At 46.5% G+C, this 15,000-nt stretch overlaps 1 protein-coding gene across 1 annotated transcript in view; it reads right to left on the minus strand.

Annotated features, from left to right (window-relative positions):
• slc7a5 (solute carrier family 7 member 5) overlaps positions 1–15,000 on the minus strand; it is a 19,980-nt gene that overhangs the window by 4,968 nt on the left and 12 nt on the right. The window contains exons 1-8 of the mRNA XM_030367042.1: positions 14,186–15,000; positions 10,511–10,636; positions 5,505–5,610; positions 5,221–5,265; positions 4,528–4,651; positions 4,024–4,127; positions 3,388–3,484; positions 1,469–1,618 (exon numbers count right to left, since the gene is read on the minus strand). The exon at positions 14,186–15,000 is cut by the window's right edge and continues 12 nt beyond it. Of these exons, the coding sequence (XP_030222902.1) occupies positions 1,469–1,618; positions 3,388–3,484; positions 4,024–4,127; positions 4,528–4,651; positions 5,221–5,265; positions 5,505–5,610; positions 10,511–10,636; positions 14,186–14,750 (1,317 nt within the window). The 5' untranslated portion in view covers positions 14,751–15,000. The remainder of the gene's footprint in view (positions 1–1,468; positions 1,619–3,387; positions 3,485–4,023; positions 4,128–4,527; positions 4,652–5,220; positions 5,266–5,504; positions 5,611–10,510; positions 10,637–14,185) is intronic.

Genomic DNA, 15,000 nt, shown 5'->3' on the forward strand with positions numbered 1-15,000 from the left:
GTTTTCTGCATCGCGTCGTCTGTTGCCGGGCAGGTTGTCAGGATGTAAACAAACGATGACGTAGGCCGGTACAATTTTCGCCCCCGGTACAATTTTAACGTGACACCTCCACGGTCCATTTCAAACGTTCCTCTTACAGGTTTTGCGTGGAGTGTCTCTTCCTGTTTGCACAGAGGTCCAATAATATCGCAGTCATGAAAATCCATCATCGTGCCCCCCCCCCCCTGTGTGCTTTTCCATAACACGCCGGCGTTCCGGTGGGACGCAGAGTCACATGCGTCAACATCAGCAACCCGGAGAGGTACAACAGAGAGTGTTGAGGTGCTTCTGCTCACCGTCTTCGCTAACCTCCTCAGGGATGATTAAACCCCCCGGTGGCGGTCGCACACATTACACGTCCTCGTAACGTCACCCCCTGCCCTGCCATGTCACTACACCCCTTTTATAGGCGTCGTTACCGCCCTCACTGCCGGCTTAAAGGCGGAAAAAGAATGCCATGTCTATACGTTTTATACAGAAGGGCTTCTATTACTTTATTCTACTTCATTTAAGAATGCTCGATTCTGATTGGCTGGGAGGTGTGCATTAATCCAGCATATTGCCCGCTGACTTGTCGGTTCTACTTGCCGCTTGTATCGTTTTCTATCGCAATAATTTTGTTATAGCCTGCATTCATTGCAAATAAAAATGATTTGGAATAAGGAGCGCATGTTTGATCGATCGTCATTAAAGCTGACTTTATACGAATGTAGCAACTACGTTATTAAACTAGTGATCAGATGCAGCCTTGTGTGGTTGCTATAGAAACGAGTTACCTACAGCTGAGCTAACGTTATTCACCGTAGTTCTGAAGGGAACTACTTTTCGAGGGAGATGAACTTAAACAGAGAATACATTTAATAAGCATGCAATACGAATAAGAAAAAGGCTAATTATTAAAGTATTTGAATTGTTTTATTATGTTGGCCGGCAAGAAGTAGAATAAACGGAATAATCACCTCAAGGCAGGGCAATAAACAGTTTGATATGCCCGGCTCGTGGACGGTAAGCCGTCCACGAGCCGGGCATATCAAACTGTTTATTGCCCTGCCTTGAGGTGGATAAGAGGGGGTAGGACCAGAAAAGTTTTTCTTAACTTCTTCCTATCCCTTTTGAACATGAACTATGTTATTTGAGTTATGTATTTGTTGCTTAGGATCGTGAGGATCCCATTTGTTTGTTTTTAATTTATTTATTTCCTTTTTTACTGCTGAATTGTTTTTGTTTGTATTATTATTTTTTTAAACATGTTCAATAAAAGACTTAAATAAAAATGATTCCTTACTTTATTAGACACTTTGTGTGCAACTTTCCCACCTGAAGTGTGCCCTCGTCTTTTTCTGCCCCGTGGTTATTTCCAGAGTTACACACACGAGCCCATTGACCAAGGAAACCAGCCGCCATCGCTCCGTCTCTCTCCCCTTCTCACCTTGATCGGCCTCTCCAGCTCAGGCTTCTTGTAGCGCAGCCACATCATTCCCACGATCGCCATGGCGATGCAGAGCCAGTTGAAGAAGCTGAAGAAGTTGATGACGGAGAAGATGTCATTGGAGAAGGCGTAGAGGAGGGTCATGGCACACTGTGGAGGGGAGAGAGGGAGGGGGGGGGGGGGAGAAAGGAGAAGGAGAGAGAGGGGGGGAGGGAGGAGAAAGAGAGAGGGGGAGAGAGGGAGGAGAACGAGAGAGAGGGGGAGAGAGGGAGGAGAAGGAGAGAGAGGGGGAGAGGGAGGAGAAGGAGAGAGGGGGAGAGAGATGAGAGAGGGGGGGAAAGGAGAAGGAGAGAGAGGGGGAGAGAGGGAGGAGAACGAGAGGGAGGAGAGAGAGGGGAGACAGGGGAGAAAAAGGGAGGAGAAGGAGAGAGAGGGGGAGAAAGGGAGGAGAGAGGGAGGAGAACGAGAGGAGAGAGGGGAGAGAAAGGGAGAACGAGAGAGAGGGGGAGTTATTCGCTGTATGGTTGTGAGGGCAGAATGAGAAAACGCAGGAGTTTTTTCAAAACGTCACTTTTCCAGATTGTCTGCTGTGTATGTGGCATTGACATGGTAGTTATCTGGGCTCCAACAGTCCCACTACGTCATAGCATAGCTACTGAGGGCAGGCGGCACAGAGCACGGTCCGGAAACAGAAACATGAAAGGGGTTCAGATACACTTGTTGTGGAGAGGCTCTATTGATGATGGCCATTTTTGCGAGTGGATTAAGCTTTCAGAAGGGATTCTAGTGTAAGTGTGTTTCTACAGTGGCCAGTCTTCATGGTGCTGGGTTGTAACCCTTACAGACCTATTTTAGCGTGTTATCAGGTGAATGTTACTAGTGTTGGCCGAGTTTGGCCGATTACACGACCCTATTGGTCAGAAAAAATATGAATATATCAGATGTTAGATTAGCAATCTAAAGCCTGATCTGTGAGACTAGCATGGCAGTGACTCAGTGACTGCAGTGACTCCAGTGCTGCAGTGACTCTAACGCTGCAGTGACTCTAACGCTGCAGTGACTCTAACGCTGCAGTGACTCAGTGACTGCATTGACTCTAACGCTGCAGTGACTCTAACAGTGCAGTGACTCCAGTGCTGCAGTGACTCCAGTGCTGCAGTGACTCCAGTGACTCTAGTGCTGCAGTGACTCCAGTGCTGCAGTGACTCCAGTGCTGCAGGGACTCTAACGCTGCAGTGACTCAGTGACTGCAGTGACTCTAACGCTGCAGTGACTCTAGTGCTGCAGTGACTCCAGTGCTGCAGTGACTCCAGTGCTGCAGTGACTCTAACGCTGCAGTGACTCCAGTGCTGCAGTGACTCCAGCGCTGCAGTGACTCTAACGCTGCAGTGACTCCAGTGCTGCAGTGACTCCAGTGCTGCAGTGACTCTAACGCTGCAGTGACTCAGTGACTGCAGTGACTCTAACGCTGCAGTGACTCTAGCGCTGCAGTGACTCCAGTGCTGCAGTGACTCCAGTGCTGCAGTCACTCCAGTGCTGCGGTGACTCCAGTGCTGCAGTGACTCTAGTGCTGCAGTGACTCCAGTGCTGCAGTGACTCCAGTGCTGCAGTGACTCTAACGCTGCAGTGACTCCAGTGCTGCAGTGACTCTAACGCTGCAGTGACTCCAGTGCTGCAGTGACTCCAGTGCTGCAGTGACTCTAGTGCTGCAGTGACTCTAGTGCTGCAGTGACTCTAACGCTGTAGTGACTCAGTGACTGCAGTGACTCTAACGCTGCAGTGACTCTAACAGTGCAGTGACTCTAACAGTGCAGTGACTCTAACAGTGCAGTGACTCCAGTGCTGCAGTGACTCCAGTGCTGCAGTGACTCCATGCTGCGGTGCATAGTGTGAGAGGGGGGGTGGGGGGGGGGGCGTACGGTGAAGATGAGGGAGGGCAGAGGTGTCAGCAGTGTGGGGTGGATCATGGACAGCAGGCTGGGCAGGTGACCTTCCCTGGAACCAACGAAGAACAACCTGCGAGAGAGGGAGCACAAACGTTAACATGGTTCAGGTACGAGCGTCATCCTCCGCAGCTAAGCCTGTGTACGGGTAGCCTGGCTCCGCCCGCCTAAGTACTTCCGCTCAATTTTAATTTTGTTTCAGTACTAGGTCTGGGTCGGCGGTATGTTAGTGGGTGTTCGCCTTCCAAATTTTCTGCGTCCAATCAACGAACAGAGGGCCTGGCTGAGAACAATGCTGTTAAAGTCAGCTCTCGTTGACGGACATCTTCACGCGCCGTGTTTGGTTTGTTTACAGCTTGCGTGCAACGGGATTCCCGGCCAAACGATAGCAATGGGTTACGGAAGATCTAGAGTGGCACTGGGCAGATCCAATAGGTTTAAACTTCAACAGACACCCGCCTTCAAGTTAGTTAACGTTTGTCAATTGAGTAGGTCCAGAAATGAAGTACGACAGTCTGGTAGGATCAGGCTAGGGTACGGGTATGTCATCGGTAAATTAGTTTGAAGTAGTGAGAGGAGTTCTGTGCGTGCGTGCGTGCGTGTTTTTCTAACCTGGAAGAGGTGAACAAAGAGCCATTGACTGATCCGAAGCAGGACAGGCCAACGAACACCGGGATGATCCACGCCATCGGACCCAAGTGGAAATTTCCAAAGTCCTGTTCGTTAGGACAGGAGACAACCAATCAAAGAGCAGAACAATAAAGAACACTGATCTGTTCATTAGGACAGGAGACAACCAATCAAAGAGCAGAACAATAAAGAACACTGATGTGTTCATTAGGACAGGAGACAGAACCAATCAGAGAGCAGAACAATAAAGAACACTGATCTGTTAATTAATACAGGAGACAGAACAGATCAGAGAGCAGAACAATAAAGAACACTGATCTGTTCATTAAGACAGGAGACAGAACAGATCAGAGAGCAGAACAATGAAGAACACTGATCTGTTCATTAAGACAGGAGAACAGATTAGAGAGCAAAACAATAAATAATACTGCACTATGCAAATAAATATGCTATATTTTTGAGTTTTGGTGCATGGTGCACACTCACCACTGCCACAGCCTCCGAAACAAGCATCTGTTCAGGGGTGAGGGTGGTGAAGTAGGCCAGGTTGGTGAGGACGTACACCACGGTGACGATGGGTAGAGAGATGATGATGGCCAGAGGGAGATTCCTGAGTGAGTGAGAGAAAGTTAATTACGCAGAATAATTAGTCGTTTATAACAAGAGAGAAAGGGATTGTCCCAGAGTTTAAGCTGTCTGCAAATTGCAGAGCTGGTTTTCTTGGAGGTTGGTGATGTGCTGTTTTCTAATTCTTGTGAGTTATTGGAATCTGCTCTAAATCTTGCTAACTACTCCTTTAATGAGCCTAACGTTTTTGTCTGTTTACCGTTGGAACAACCCATCCTAAGCATAGTGACTTAGGAGCAGTATAAGCGGATAAACGGGAAGTACTTTCCCACTTTTCACATTTGTGAACCTAATTGCACACATAAAACCGATGTGCCTCCAGGTTTTTGAGCACTTTAATTTGATCTTTCTGTGTCTATTGACTCTATAGTGAGTAAATCTTTAATATTGTGTATTAATCATTATTTTTTATTAATAGTCCTTGCTTCCACTTGACTGCAAAGCACCTGTTCTATTTGTATTAACTATATGTCAATTCATTGAGGAGGATGAAGTTGGAGGTAAATAGCTAAGCCTTTTATTTGGATTGTATATTTTTATTTGATTGCTTACCTGTAAGGGTCGATCATCTCCTCTGTAACAAAGTTCAGGTAGTTCCTGAAATTAGAAGACATCTTTGTTCAATACCACACTCATAAAAAATGAGTTTAGTTTGAATTCCTTAAATGCTTTTGTAACTGAGAAGTAAACAATTCAAACAATAACTACCAGTACAGAATTTAGAGCAGAGCAGAAAAGTAATAACAGAAGCCAAAGATAATCGAAGGCATCGGATCAAAATGTGAGTGGGAGGCTTGATTCAACGTACGCTTCTGAAGGTGATTATGGTCCCTTACCAGCCACCGTATGCAAACAGTCCGCTGTAGAGAGCAAGACCGATGTTGCCAAAGTCATAGTTGGAGCCCTCAAAGGAGTTTTCTGGAAGCAGGCCGACTGTATCTCCTGGTAGACAGACAAGACGATTGGACGGTTTAATTATCATCAAGATATAAGTCGAAGGCCGCTGTCCGAACACACCCTGTGGATTTCACCACAGTGTGTGCGCGCACATCCAACTCAATGGTCTGGTTGCCATGGTAATCCAGTGTGATGGTGCGGTGTGCAGCAATTTAGACGATTACAGGGCAGCGGTTTCAAAATGCACAGGACAGAAAACCTGGGGGAGCTGGAGGCTGATCAGAGATTGACCCCCGGTGAAACAAGGAGGCCTAGGTCTCTAAATCAGGGCGTGTCCCGGGCATGCCTGGGTCATGACCTGGGGCAGACGAGATTTGGCTACATTCCTAGCCCTTCCCCATGACGCACATACACAGACAGATACACACACACACACACACACACACACACACACACACGCACACAAAAACACACACACATTCTCAGACAGAGTCGGTTGTTAAACCAACAGCGTATGGCTGTGTTGGTACAGCAATGGGGGGGGGGGGGGGTCCCATATTAGCCGTAAGCTCTTTGGTAGCGTGATTAGACCTACCCCTCCTTCCTCCTACCACCACACTCACCAGCACCCCTCGCAGAGTCTCCCTCGTGTCTATTCTTCTGATTGTTAAAACCTGCAGGAAGCTAATTGCTGCTCATGTGAGCGTCATTCCACCCACACCGCACCAACCCTCTCACTAGGCTTAAAAGGCAATCATGTGAGTGTATGGTCCCACTAAGAACCCTCCCCCCCCCCCATCCACCCTCCTCCCGACCAAAACATCGCCGGCCCCTCCCTCCCCCTCGTTCCCACCCAATCAGCTGCCACTTCTCAAAAACATCGTCATCTCACATCTCCCTCTCTGAACTCTTGATTTCTTCAATTTGAAAACTTCTGTGTCACACGGCATGCACTTCCTGTTGTTGAATCCAAACGGTGCAGTACCGTTGATGACTTGCTTTGATTGGCTAAATTATAAAGTAACAAAATAACTGTCAACAATGATTGATTATTTAAAGAGCAAATGCAAGTGGAAGAAAGTACTTTATTTATGACACAATGAATATGAAGTGTGTGTGCAGTGCGCATGTGTGTATGTGTGAACAGTTGCAACAATGATTGTTCTGAATTTGGATAATTCCATATGATCTAGGCTCTCTTAAAAGACCGAAAGCAGTAATTACATGCACTTCCACCTGACTTAACCAGGATAAGGCATAACTCATGTTTTCTATTGAAAAACCCCAAAACGTGTTAACAACCAGACTTCCCCAATTCCTGGATTGAACTTAAGTTTTCGTCACATCTACACGTGTGGATATGAAAACATTGGATTTGTGTAGGACAACAGTGGAGCCGTGTTCAGTACCATTACAGGCTTTCATCGGATGAGGAAAGGCACACCGCATGGAAGACACCCCACTGTCTGAACCACTACCAAGAACTTGAACTTGTGGAACGAATCGGGAGACGACTATAAATTGAATGGTAGAACATTTATAATAACTGATTGCTGAAATTAATATACCAATGTGTCTTCTATTTTTTTTTAAATGTGTTGGCTAACCTAAGTAAATCTCGCCATGACTTACCCACATGTGCAAACAAAATAACACCTGATGAAAAATAAAGTTTTGAGGCACGTTGAAAACTGCCACGATGCGAATATGAGGCGTATTCCTATAATTATCACCCCAGCGAAATGACAGAGGAAATATCCTATGTATATAAAGGTGATTAAAGTGGTAGTGCAATGTTTAATACATGCACGTTTCAGCCCTTTGTTTTTTAAGGTTGTTTCCTGGTTCAAAAAGTAAAATAAGCGAGATGAATGATTGATACCACAAATAGAGATAATGATCATCTCTGCCTTGCCCTACAACTTGTACCGTGGCCATTGTGACTGTGACAAAGATACCCGGTTGTAATTGGTGAAATCGAATTTATCTGAATAAAATTAAGGCTGTACAAAGTAGTAAGCCTACAGACAAATATGAAGGGGGGGGGGGGGGGGGGGATTTCTCGTGGTGCTTAAGAGCTTACAGAAGCTCCCTTATCCAGCACTGAACTTGGACTGAAAATAACAATAAACACAGACACACACACACACGTAGAGCAAATTCATCATTGTGAGACAAAGTCCTGAACAGGTAAACGCAAGGTTTGATTATCCCTGAGAAAGATACCTTACCACTACCTGCTTAAATACGCTCAATCAGGGACCAAAATGTACTTTTAGAATATGGTCTTTTAACGTGTAGATTTAAACGAGAACGAAAATGCGATGATTCTCAATTTCATGCGATTTTACACTAATTAAATCATACTACAGAAAATGATATTCCACGTGTGTCAAGTCTGTTCAGCTAGATGTCACAAAGTTCTAAAAAATGCACCTTGAATAGTTAGATCGGAAATGTTGCATATGGTGGTTCGTCTCTGGCAGTCGTCAGAAGAAGACACAGAACTCACAGGCCGCGCTCCCCTCGCTCAGAGATGGAAATGTTCGTGTCACTCTTCGGACTTCCGTGTTTGGGATTCAACAGAAACATTCCAAGCCCAGAGAAAAAACAGCTGGCAGGAATTCAAAAGATAAACTTCCCCTTCTCCCTGCTGTAACACGCAGTGTTGAACGATTAAGGTAGAGCCATGGCCGGACGTTGATGCAACGCAATGACCAGGCAGTACTGAACCTGTTTGGGTTCTGTGTCGGGTTTATGTTAGCGGACCAATCACAGCCCTCGCTGCTGCGTCGCCTCGACGCAAGGTGGCAATTTTTGGGAGGCGCACATTAGGCTCTTGCGGTGGACGCAAGGAGGGTCCGAAGGACGCAAGGGGTGCGTAAACCCCCTTGTGCTGCGTAAAAAGGAGCTTGTTCGCATACCAAAGAAGCTGTTTTGATAACGTATCGGATTAGATAAAAGCATTGGCTCATTAAGATAAACACTCGCCGATTTCATACACACTTCCTCAGCTGAGCCTTCCGTCGAGGCAACGCAACGGCAAGGGATGGGATTGGTCCGCTCACTAAAACCCGACGCAGAACCAAAACCGGTTATGGACTGCGTTGAAGCGTCCGCATGGTCGTTACGTCGGGTCGACGTGGAACCATAACGTAGCCTTCAGACCACCCACGAGGCGGTCTGGGGTCTGGGGCATACAGCCAGATTCTCTCAGCGGTGTTTACGCAAATGTGTCCGAAGTTCCGTTTGAGTGTTTAGATATATATAGAGAGAGGAAGTGTGATCTGATCACAAGCTCCCCACTGGATTCACGCGTGGAACAACATTCTATTGCCAGGTGTGGACTGACAAACTCACAGCTGTCCACTGCCGATTGGAGGCTCGGTGTAAACAGGACCAAAGTTGCAGTTTCTGTGTGAGGTGTCGAACACCAGGCAAGTAAGTGAAGTAGGGAAGTGAAGTACGTCTGGCATTTCGGCCGTGTGCTATTCTCGGTCCTAACTCCATGCCAGTTGGTGGCAGTAATGCACCATAACATTGTATGCCAAATCCATAAAATCTACTCGCACAACCTCGTCTCAAAACATGCATCAATTCTGTGTCTGGAGCTTGCACAATAGGAGCACTTGCTTTGGTTACAGTCCACACGGTCACAACACTTTAATGCTCCTATGTAAAAAAAGACTGAATACGGCTTAAGGCAGCAGAACATTATTCTCCTAATCTCCTTTAATATTTTTTATAAAGGTGCTCACATCATATTATCTCTCTTTGAGACATTATTAGTGGTCCATTACTGATTTTGTTTCAGACAACCGGTGCCGTGAGTGAACTACAGTAGTGTATTGTGTTTCTCTGTAGCCTTGTACTACGGAAATGCTCCCAAAGAATCGTGTGACCTTAATGAGCACTGGGCTACTCTCCAGTAGGCAGCAACAGGTAATCCACTTCAACACGGCCTATTCTCTGGTGGAATTAAGGACGGTTACCAAACAAGGCTGATTTGGTTATGGGAAACGTACCTTCCCCTGGCACGAATGTGGCAAAGAGCTTTGCACATTTACACACAAATGAATAGATGGTGACAATGACAGTGTGATTGTAACTACACACAACAGGAAATCACCTTTCGATATGGTCCGAGTTTCATTTTCAAGAAAACCTGCATAGCTCACAGGCTAAGGTGTTGTTGATCCTGTAGATCAAACCACTGAGCACTGGCCATTCGCCCACACCTGGAGTAGCTGAATGATGGTTGGTTAGACCAAACCATTCCTGTTGGTCAGTGTAGTCGAGCCACATACAAATACAATGGGTGCACATTTGGGCCAATTGGTCATTATGATGTTTCACTTCTTAGGATTAGTTGGGATGACTTGGTGTGTGACCGGTCTCTGGGGTCCTCAGAGACACTGCGCTGAAAAGCCCATAGAGTGTGTCCAAACATCTTGGGCGATTCGGTTTGCCAAGGAATTGGCTCTGTACTGATTTAAATTCTTCTTCTTCTTCTTCTTCTCTTCATTTCCATCCTTCAAGGCCTGTGGAAGTGCTATCTCTTAGGATTAGATGAGATTACTTGATGTGGGAGCCGTTTCAGGGGACATTCGCAGACACTAGGCCGGCTTGCCAGGCGCCGTTGGGTGTCCATTTATTTTGAACCACGTTGTTTCATCTTGTGTCTTGTTGTGCCTAAAGTCCAATGCGCAGTGCCGTGTCGAGAGAGACACAAATATATCCACGTTTCCGCACCAAGATACACTGTTTGAGGTCGGGGGGAAATGTAGAGCCCTGCTACATCGGCGATCCGGCGTACCCCAGATTAAACAAGTGTATCCTCTCTATCATTTGGCTAGTGCTACAAACGAGCCAATGGGTGCTCTGTGTGCTTTGGGCTCTAGATGTGCATGTTGCTGGACCCTCTGTTGGGGCCTAACTGACTTACCTTTCCCAATCTGCACAAAGCCAATGATGATGATCATGCCCAGGGCCAGCAGCTTGGCGGCCGCGAAGAAGTCCTGCACCCGCGTGGCCGCCTTCACACTGTAGCAGTTCACAAAGGTCAGGATCACTGAGCACATGGGGAGAGAGAGGCGGACGTTAATGTAGAGAGGGGGGGGGGAGAGAGAGAGAGAGAGAGAGAGAGTGAGAGGGAGAGAGAGGGAGGGAGAGGGAGAGACAGAGAGTGAGAGAGAGAGAGAGAGAGAGAGAGAGAGAGACAGAGAGAGCGAGAGAGAGAGCGAGAGAGAACGAGAGAGAGAGAGAGAGAGAGAGAGAGAGAGAGAGAGAGAGAGAGAGAGAGAGAGAGAGAGAGAGAGACAGAGAGACAGAGACAGAGAGAGAGAGAGAGAGAGGGGAGGGGGAGGAGAGAGAGGGAGAGAGAGAGAGAGAGAGAGAGAGAGAGAGAGAGAGAGAGAGAGAGAGAGAGAGAGAGAGAGAGAGAGAGAGAGAGAGAGGGGAGGGGGAGGAGAGAGAGAGAGAGAGAGAGAGACAGTTTGATTTTATTTTAACAAATGGAAGCAACAACCTCTCTGAGAAGGTTGGTAAACCAGTTGATTGGGTCTGATTTAAACTCTGAAGCAAATCTAATTGCTCTTAGTTAATAGCCAGCTCTATTCAGGACCTTCAAACTCATGAATCCTTCGGGCACCCCTCTACTCTAAATGAGTTGATTAATGAGCTGGACTAATTAATAACCCTTGTTGGGGTGGGGGGGGGGGGGCTGGAGCCAGTGGGCTGGATATGGTGAATAGTGTCCGGGACTGTGTGTCTTCCTGTTAACACCAGTAAACATTCACATTCCTGTGTGTCTCTAGATGATGGGGAGAATGTCTTTACAAATTGAATCGACTTGTGTTGTTCACACATTCACCGGTTCGCCACTCTTAAACCCTTACGGAGAGATTCACGCTTTAAAAAGACTTTTAACAATATTCTGTTCATATTTAGCTTACATCGTGTTGCTTTATATCATGAATGCATTTTCCTCACCGAGTCACTTGCCTTGCATGTGCAAATATGCAAATTAAATAACTTATTCTGTTTCTAAAAGGAACAGCTACAAATTATATCTGGCCCTGCTTATGAACGGCCTCATCCGTGACAGTTTTCAGCTATCAACAGACCAAAGGGGACTCGCTTTCGCTTCGAACCGCTTCCTTCGTCAACACTTCAGAAGGTTTTTATATTTTTATGGAGATGAATTGTTATAAATTTCTTAGACCACTTAGGCACTGACAAAATTAAATATTCTGTTTGCGGTAAATTAAGTTGAAAGAAGGTTTCTCAAAGTTTAGTTTTTAGTATAAGGCAGCTTTTTTTTTACATAAAATACATAAATGGGCAAAAACTTTAAATTGAAAGATGTCAGATGAGTTTGTTGATGATGCTCACAATCTCGCTTTGTGTTTGTCTGTTTGTGTTTGTGTGTATGTGTGTGTGTGTTTGTGTTTGTGTGTGTGTGTGTGTGTATGTGTGTGTGTGTGTGTGTGTGTGTGTGTGTGTGTGTGTGTGTGTGTGTGTGTGTTTGGAATGAAAGACAATCCCATAGAAAACGGTTGGGATGGGACTTCACAGAAATGGGGAAATTCCTCACAGCCATCGCCCTCCCTTTCTTTCTTTAGCACACACATACACACACACACACACACACACACACACACACACACACACACACACACACACACACACACACACACACACACACACACACACACACACACACAAATATACACACACACACACACACACACACACACACACACACACTTCGGTGTTTGAGCTGGCCCCATGAGCGAGGCTCCGTCTATTAAAAGTGATTAACAAAGAGGCGGCTCCTACAAAGTCCCTAAATCAGGCTAGGGGCCACAAGAGAAAGCCTCGATTCAATGGGACTCAGTGTTAACGGGAAACACGCGCGCACGCACGCACGCACGCACGCAAGCACGCACGCACGCACGCACGCAAAAACCAGGGAGTACATTAGACTATTGGCCAGGACCAATGCGGCACAGAACAAAATCACTTTTTTTATCACAATTTCTGACCGTTTCTTTGCTGTTATCATCTTGATTTGTGTGGACATATAATAAACATCTATGAGCATCAACACATGCTTGTCAATAGTCACACATGGTCCAATGCACACAAACAGAAAGACACTCACACCAAGATCCCTGGAACCACCCTATTAGGACAATTTACCGTGCACACTGCACACAATGGGTTTATGGTCCATAAAAGACCAGTTATTACTACTGGGAGATGTGTGTGTGTAACATGGCTGTTATTCACATCGGGGGGGTTAGGGTCCCTCATGTGTAGTCATGTGTTGCCCTTCTGGCTTTAGAACTCTACAGGTCACTGTGGGGATGAGGCACTAGCACTAGTGGACAGAGATCGACACAGTCTTCACACATACGCGACTATTTTGCTTCCTTAACGTTGCCATATACATGCCACTATGCGTAGGTACAAACACTAATATGTCGGAGTCGAACATAAACATTAAAAACACCCAAGAGGCTAACCCCCTCAGAGACTAATTAGAATACAAGGCTAGCAAGATTTAGAAGCTGCTAATCCAGGGTTAATCTCACTCACACACACACACACACACACACACACACACACACACACACACACACACACACACACACACACACACACACACACACACACACACACACACACACGGAAATCCGTAAACAGAACTCGTAGCCTTATCAGTGTATCTCTCAAAATGCCTACAGAGTAAATGATCTTGAAGCAACGAGGTGCTTTATAGAAACTGTGGAGCATTTGTTTTGTCTCATCTAGATTAAGCTGATTTACGAACGACACTTGCGTTCACCCAAACCGGGTGAACGCTGAGACGTGGACGAGCCCGAACAATACCTCAAAGTCCTTCAAATGTAAATTAGGAAACATTACACATTTTAGCAGCAGGGATTCGTCGTATTACGACTATTAACAAAAAGTAAATAAAACGTAGACACGATTTATTTGACGTAGCACGTGGGTTACGTTGACGCATCCTTGGGATGATGAAATAACGCAGCATGTTGTCCAAGAAACAAGCCATGTGGTCTTGGCCGGGCGTGCTTTGATGATGGTGAAACATAACGCCCGTATGAGGGCGTTATGCGTCACTTTGGGACTTATTTTGTAATTATTTATCCCTAATTAGAAAAGCCAAGATGTATGCTAGTATAGGAGGAGGGCGAAGGATGGGCGACTCGAAGCTCGGTCCGCTGGAGGTCCGAAGTTCAGCCTAGTGGAGTGCGCCCATCCTCAGACCATAGAGCCCAAATAGCCTTCTACAATTGCTGGACCACTGGCCAATAATAATAATAATCATCAAAATATATATGATTATTATTATTATTATTATTAATAAAGTATTATGATTTTCATCATATTATTATTTGTATTATTATTATTATTATTATTATTGCCGTATTATAAAAAAATAGAAGGCATTTTGTTATTATGATCCACTCAATATATTCGGCCATGTACCCGACTGGACAACTCCCATCACTAACTGCATTGCACAGGTTTAACATTCTCCCGTTTCGACACGCTGTATCAAGTGCCGCTCCCGAGCCTCACTACTTACAAATGCACAAACATGCCACCAACTTGGCCCCGTTCTCCGGCACCGGGCAGTCGGGGAATATGGGCTTGAGCAGGTAGGTGGCGAACACGTAAGCCACGATGTACTGCGAGGAAGGGCGAATGATGAGCAACTCGATCCAGAGTTTGAGGAACGCCAGCAGCGAGCCGTACACCTCGAGGATGTACGCATAGTCCCCGCCGGACTTGGTGATGGTGGTCCCAAGTTCGGCGTAGCACAGAGCCCCTACGGTGGAGAAAACCCCGCACACTGTCCACACCACCAGCGATAGGCCGACGGAGCCGGCTTCCCTGACCACGCCGGTCGGGGTGACAAAGATGCCCGAGCCAATGATGGTGCCCACGATGATGGCGATGCCATTGACCAGAGTGATGGTCCTTTTCAGCACCACACCATCTTTCCCTTCTTCCTGTATGGTCTCCCCACCGCCGGGGCTCGGCTCTCCGTTCTCTTTGCCTGTGCCCGGGGAGAGCATCCTCTCCGTGGCTTGTTTGTCCTCCTCTCTGTCAGCCGAGGAGCTCGAATTTCGTTTCTTTAAACTTGACATTGTTACGATTGTCCTTCCTTATGGTGTTTTCTATACGAAGGAACACGCTTCCCGCCTAGATGTGGTCTCGCGCGTTCCCTGCTCGGCTCCTCTTCCCGCGACTCTCTGACTAGGATGCCGCCTCTGTTGAAACCCAGACACGAGGCGCGCGTGTTCCGTCAATGGTCTACAACCAGTTCATCCTATCGGAGCTCTACCCTGTCTACTTGCATTGGGACATTTACTAGACCGTGACGCGTCTCCAAGCAGC

Source organism: Gadus morhua, chromosome 9, assembly GCF_902167405.1.
Source record: "Gadus morhua chromosome 9, gadMor3.0, whole genome shotgun sequence".
Classification (NCBI taxonomy): Eukaryota; Metazoa; Chordata; class Actinopteri; order Gadiformes; family Gadidae; genus Gadus; species Gadus morhua.